The sequence below is a fragment of the Elephantulus edwardii genome, unplaced genomic scaffold (assembly GCF_000299155.1).
Source record: "Elephantulus edwardii isolate Elephantulus edwardi_28Jun2011 unplaced genomic scaffold, EleEdw1.0 scaffold00001, whole genome shotgun sequence".
NCBI lineage: Eukaryota > Metazoa > Chordata > Mammalia > Macroscelidea > Macroscelididae > Elephantulus > Elephantulus edwardii.
The window spans coordinates 31,892,748-31,899,891 of NW_006399751.1; the positions used below are offsets into that span (position 1 = coordinate 31,892,748).

The 7,144-nt window shown below is 38.2% G+C and overlaps 1 protein-coding gene across 2 annotated transcripts in view; it reads left to right on the forward strand.

The window, feature by feature from the left end:
• NCKAP1 (NCK-associated protein 1) overlaps positions 1-7,144 on the forward strand; it is a 145,306-nt gene that overhangs the window by 135,775 nt on the left and 2,387 nt on the right. For both annotated transcript variants that reach the window (XM_006878778.1, XM_006878777.1), the window contains 2 exons: positions 6,338-6,454; positions 7,052-7,141. In XM_006878778.1, the coding sequence (XP_006878840.1) occupies positions 6,338-6,454; positions 7,052-7,141 (207 nt within the window). The remainder of the gene's footprint in view (positions 1-6,337; positions 6,455-7,051; positions 7,142-7,144) is intronic.

A 7,144-nucleotide genomic window follows, 5' to 3' on the forward strand; every position in this document is an offset into this window, starting at 1 on the left:
AATCGGGATGGGTGTGTCAGAGGCGGTGCGGTTGGCGCAGGATAGAGCAGGGTTTAGAGCTGTTGTGCATAGGGTTGCTATGAGTCGGAAACGACTCGATGGCACATAACAACAACAACAACAAAATCTTTTTGGACGGTCAGTTTTGAGTTGACTTCTACCCGATTTTTGAAATCATTGTTACAGCAACCACTTTCCTTATATGGGTGAGAAAACTTTGTTTGCAGAACACAACCGTGCTTGCAGAACGTGAAAAAACTTACACTTAGTGAAGAACAACAAACCCTATGGCCTTAATATGGCTTTCCACTCAGTGTCAGGAAAACAAAAACTCCTGTAAGTGGACTGATAAGTAGCAACATGATAGAGAAGAGATTGAAGTTGTCAGTGAGTTCGTTTTTGTTGGATACACATGGTAGTGGTCAGGGAATCAAAAGACCTGTTGTATTCGACAAATTTGCTGTTAAGGAACTCTTTAAAGTGCTCTAGAGCCAAAATGTGCATTTGGGGACTGAGGTGCACCTGAGGCAAGCCAGGGTCTTTTCAGTTCCTTTGCATGTGAGCATGCAAAGAATTATTCACCTCAAGTTGCAATACTTAGAAATGCTATGGGCAAAATCTTGAATGATCTAGGAAGCATCAGAGGTAGATGAAGAATCATTGTACTGAAAAGAATTAGATGACATCGAAATATCTCAGGAAGTACCAAATGATCAAGAATCAATGGTTTTGAATGAAAAAATTCAAGCTGCAATGAAAACATTTTCATAAAATAAGGCCCCAGAAATCAGTGGGATGCCAGTTGACATGTTTCAGATCACAGAAGCAGCACTTGACATGCTGACCTGTCTATGTCAGAAAATTTGGAGGACAACTGCCTGGCCAACTGACTGGAAGAGACCCATATTTGTTCCCATTCCCAACAAAGATGATCCAACAGAATGTGGAAATTATCTAACAGTATCAACAGTATCATTAATGTTATACTGCTGAAGCTCATTTAAAAAACGACTAGAATAGAGTACATAGAAGACTGCCAGCTGGATTTAGCCATTGCTTATGTTAGATAGATCCTGATGAAAAAGAATGCCTGTGTTTTAGTGACTATGCAAAGGCATTTGACTGTGCCGAACATAACAAATTATGGCTAACACTGAGAAGAATGGGAGCCCTAGACACTAAATTATGCTCATGTGAAACCTGGACCAAAACCAACAGGCTGTAGTGCGAACAGAACAAAGAAACACTGAATGGTTTAAAATTAGGAAAGTTGTGTGTCAGGGTTGTATCATTTCCCCATACCTATTCAATCTATGCTGAGCAAATTACTCAAGAAGGTAGACTGTAAAGAAGAATGTGGCATCAGGATTGAAGGATGATTCATCAGTAACCTTCATTATGCAGATGATGCAGCCTTGCTTGCTGAAAGTGAGGAGGACTTGCCACCCACCCTTCAATATGTATTAAATCTCAACATCGAGAAAACAAACATCGTCATAATAGACGAAGAAAAGATTGAAGCTGTAACATCATCTTATTTGGATCTAGAGTCAGAACACTTGGTACTGGCAGTTAGGAGATTAAGAGTCATATTGTACTGGGAAAGCCTGCAGTCATGGACCTTTTCAAATTATCAAGGAGCAATAATGTTGAGAAGTAAGGAATGCTTTATTCAGGCCATAGTCTTTTCAAGAACTTGCTGTGCTGCTGGGAAATGGGTAGTGAATAAGGATGGCAGAAGAATTAATGCCTTTGCACTGTGGTGTTGGAAAAGAGTACTAAATATCCTATGGACTGGCAAAAGAACAAACAGATGTGCCTTGAAGAAGATACAGCCAGAGTGCTCTTTGGAGACAAAGGTGGTAAAGCTCTGTCTTACATACTTTGGGCATATTGCTAGGAGAGGCTATTTATTGGAGAGGAACATCATACTTGGTAAGGGGGAGGGATAGCAAAAAAGAACAAGACTCTCAACCAGATGAATTGACACAGTGGCTGCAGGGATGGGCTTGAGTTTGTCTGAGATTGTGAGGATGGCACAGGAGAGGCCAAATGTCAGATATGTTGTTCAGAGGGTCTCTATGAGTCGTACCCTATAGCACCCAACAACAACAGCATGCATATGGAAGTTGGACAGTGAATCAGGAAGACCAAGGAAGAATCAGTACCTTTGAGTTGTGGTGTTGTAGAGTTTTGAATATGGACTACTGGAACAATAAAAAAAGATTTGTCATGGAAGAAGTATAAAGAGACGTAAAGATAGTGAAATTCTGTCTCATATACTTTGGGCATATTGTCAGGAGAGACTAGTTCTTTGAAAAATAGGTCATTGAAAGAGGAAGAGGAATGAAATAGATTGACACAGTGCCTGCAAAAGGGGTCATGAGTATGACAGAGATCATAAGGGTGATACAGGTTGGGGCCAAATATTGATCGGTTTTTTTATAAGGCCACTAGGAGTTCTAGCTGAGTTGACAGCACCTGATAGCTAACAATCCTATAGTTGCTGTGGAAAACAGTTTGACATTTCCTCAAAATATGAAACAGTACTATACTATGACCCCCAACAATTTCATTCTTGGATGCATATCTTAGATATTTGAAAACTGCTACACAAGCAGGTATGTATACATCAATGTTTGTTGCAACACTGTAAAAGGAGCAAGAACATGGGTATTACCAATTCTGACCTCTGCTAACTAAATGTCGATAGTTATAGAAAGGCTTCAGGCCTTTGATTCATAGTGTTGCTATGAGTTGTGCTCAACTCAATGCAATCAACAACAAAAACAAATAACTTGATAAAGGGGAACAGTCCCTATTATCATCCACAGTGCAAAATTGAAAGCTACAACGTTAGACATGGTTTCCCACACTTCCACACCCATTTTCTCCTATTCCAACACCAATTTTACTAGTTAACAGGATCTGAAATTCGTTGCAATGACCACGCAGACTTTGTAATACCATACCCATGATTATGTGATTTGAGTTGGAATTTATTAGGGAAGTCAGTCTGTTACAACGCAGGATAGCAACATGCAACAGTACACAATCAATAACCTTACAGTATGTTGTTATGTGCTGTCAAGTCACTTGTGACTCATAGTGACCCTATGAACTACTGCCCTAAACTCTGCTCTGTCCTTTGCCAATTGCACTGTCTCCGATACACCCATCCCAATTACCCCAGTCACTGAATCATTCCACCTCATAGAGGGCTTTCCCCACTTGTGCCACCCCTCCATCTTCCCAAGCATGATGTCCCTTCCAAGGACCGGTCCCTCCTTATAACATGTCCAAAGTATATCAGACGAAGCCTCAGGATCTTTGCCTCCAAGGAGGAGCACAGTTTAACCCTCTCCAGGATGAATCTGTTTGTTTTCTTAGCAGTCCTTGGTACCCTCAATACTCTTCTCCAGCACCACGGCTCAAAGGCTTCAACTCTCCTTCTGTCACCCTTGTTGTCATTGTCCAACTCTCTGATGCATAACAATGATTGCAAAGACAATGGCCTGTATCAGATGGCACCTTAGTCTCCAGAGAGACACCATTGAAAACCCTTTGTACAACAGAACACATGTAGAATAACAGAAAGGGCAACTGAGTTGGAGCTTTGAAGTGTGGAAATACAAAGGAAGAGGAACAGTTGTAAGCACACACTAGTGACTGGAATATGGAATGTGAGAACCATGAATGTAGGAAAATTAGATATTGTTAAGAAAGAAATTGAAAGCATAAATATTGACATACTAGGCATTGGTGAGATGAGATGGACTGGCATGGGACATTTTGAGTCGGATAATCATATATTACTCCAGAGATGAAAAGGTGAGGAAAAATGGGATTGCTTTCATAGTTAGAAAAACCATTTCTAGATCTGTCTTGAAGTACAATATTGTGAGTGACAGGATAATAGCCATACGCATACAAGGAAGTCCAGTGAATTCCACTATCATTCACATATATGCACCAACAACCAGAGCCAAAGAAGAGGAAGTAGAAGTTTTCTACCAATTTTTACAGTCGGAGATCGAATGTACAATCAAGATGCACTGATAGTAATGGGTGACTGGAATGCAAAAGTTCGGAACAGAGAAGATTCAGTAGTTGGAAAACATGGACTTGGTGACAGAAATGAAGCTGGAGATAGAATGATTGAATTTTGCGCAATGACTTATTCATTGCAAATACATTTTTTAAGAGACATAAATGCAGGTTATACACATGGATTTCACCTGACAGTATGCATAGGAATCAGATTAATTACATCTGCGGAAAGAGCTGCTGGAGAAGCCTTAGAGTATACAATCAGTAGTCCCTCAGTTCAGGCAACATTAACAGGCTATTCAGGTTTGCAACAATATATAATAACCATACCATCTCTTAATCTTCCAGCAAGCTTGAGTGAAGGATTTTGGCTCTGGTTCCATGGAAGAACAGTCCCAAGTCAAATAGATCCCAAGAAACTATTTACTATTTACTATTTAATATCAAATCAGACCAGTATCACTGCTTCCAGCCCAGACAACTACTTCTCATCCTCTAGCACGCTTGGGCTAAATCAGCAAGTCATGCTGCTGCTCTCGTGTTGATCTGCTTCCCCTCTTCTGAAGCTGCCTTGCTCTCCTGAAGCTCCTGGTCTGAGGCTCACATGGCAGTTTGGGCCACGTCAGGCAAAGTTGAGGCAGCTGAATGAGGTTAACATGCTTGTAGGTTAGATAGAGTTGAGGCAGCTGGGTAACAGTGGTCTAGGAAAGCTATTTTAAGCAACAAAATGTGATAGCAACAGACATACCACACTGAAAGCAGTATTCACAAAAGTGGACTTAAATGTCCACAAATAGGCCAGTGGTTAAACAAAATACATGCTCATATCCCCTGCTTTTCAAAAGTTTGCTTGTGCTTTATTTTTCTAACATGCTTTATTTTAGGTTTTATGTATTAGTTGGCATGATTTCATAGGTTTTTTTTTAATCTGAAAATGCTAAAAAATTTTTCTTACGCAAACTCATGGTAATTGTTTTTTTATTCATGCCATCTTAATAAAGGTTTGATAGAGCAGCTCTACTGTATATTAGCAGAGTATACTTCTATACACATAAAGTAGAATGTACCATAAATAATAACAGTCATAAAGAGACAAGTCCCGATGCACGCTACAACACGGATGAACTTTGGAAACATGTTTAGTGAAATCAAAGGACAAATAACTATGTGATACCATTTCTTTGAATTAGTAAAATGGTCAGATGCATGGAAACCAATGTTTATCAGAGATTATCAGATGTGAAAGAAAGAGGAAAAGGCAATCTGTTGTTTAAGAAATGACTATTTATGATAGTGCAAAATTTAATAGTGGTACGGATAGTTGTACAGCAGGATTAATGTAGCTGATATTACAGAAATGAACACTAGAAAAATGTTGAATTGGTTTCTAACTATGTGCCTTGGGATTGGCAGCACAGTTCTTTATCACTAAGCCACCAGAGCTCCCTGTTTTTCTTGTTATGTACTGTCACCTTGGCACTGACTCATAGCTGACCCTGTAGCAGGTTTTCAGAGGCAGTTAATCAGTCACACAGGAACTTGCCCATCCTTCTCCTGTGGAGTATCGGATAGATTTGAACGCCTTTGGGATTATAATGCAGCTTCTTATGACTAGGCCACCAGAGTCTCCTATTGAATTATTAGTGGTTTTAAATAATATGATAACTAGAAGTTCAAAGGCACTAGATAAGAAATTAAGTTCCTAGGTACCCCACAGTTTATGTATGCATTAAAATAAATCTTTTGGAAAGTATTATATATAAAAGCTTTAGGGCAGTTCTTGCTCTTTCATTCGTGACTGATTCCTTCTATCTTCTAAGATAAAACATTGGAGATTGAATCCACTTCTTGTATTTGTCTATTTTAACAGTAAATTTCATATCACATATCTATTTCAGGGAAAAAAATAAGATTGTTTTGTATATGGATTTATAGAGTATATGAGATAATCAGTTTTCTGAATTATTATAGATAACTCCTTTAAATATAAATTCATGGTTGCTTATTAGGATATTAGGGATTTTAGGATTCCAAGTATCCTAAGCAATTTGAAAAAATTGCCCTAATGTTCTATTAGAGGCATTTTTGATGTATGTTAGTTGTAGCTAGTTCAAAGAGCTGATAGTGGTATGTGTTGTATCTGCCTTTTTCTATATTTCTCTTAGCAAGATAGTCATCAATTTGATAGTGTGCCAGTAAAATGATTTATACAAAGTAATTTTTTTTGTTTTTATATTGTCAACTGTTCTCTTTAATACATACCTTGGTTTCCATTTTTCTCTCTTAGAAAATATTAGTCCAGAAGAAGAATATAAAATTGCTTGCCTCCTCATGGTCTTTGTGGCAGTTTCTTTGCCAACACTGGCTAGTAATGTAATGTCGCAGTACAGCCCTGCTATAGAAGGTAATAGGGATTTTAAATTGTTATGGCAATGGAAAATGGGGTTTGATATATAAATATGTGTTGTGTAATTGATGTTTCTTTTACAGTACAATGTGATTTAAGTTTCCCAAGTTACTATCTATGTGACCTTGGGGAGTCCATTTCTTTCTCTAAGCTCTAACTGATGATACTTGAGATGTTCATATGCGAGTACACAGATGTGCTTGAGAATATCTCATGTGCAGGATTATTTTAAGAACTGAATGAGTTAATAGATTTATAAAGCAATGAAGAGGATTTTTTTCTTTTTTAAATTCCCAAGACATTATGAAATTATGTATTAATTTAATTTCAGGATTTTTGTGTTTACTTGCTTAATACAGGCATACTGATTTGTTACTTTCGTACTGCACTATTTTTAAGCAAAAGAAATTATTATAGCCATTTGGCTGTAGTATTCATGAAAGTGAAAGGAGAGCCGTGCAGGTCATGCTGCCATGCCTCTTTTTAATCATGCCACTTTTTAAGTAGATTATAAAGTCATTATAATTTGTTCTCCATTAATTATATGTTATTGTGGAGTAAAAACCCCAGACAAATCTATTTGTGCTTTCTCAGGGCACTGCAACAATATACATTGCTTGGCCAAAGCCATCAACCAGATTGCAGCAGCTTTGTTTACAATTCACAAAGGTAGCATTGAAGACCGTC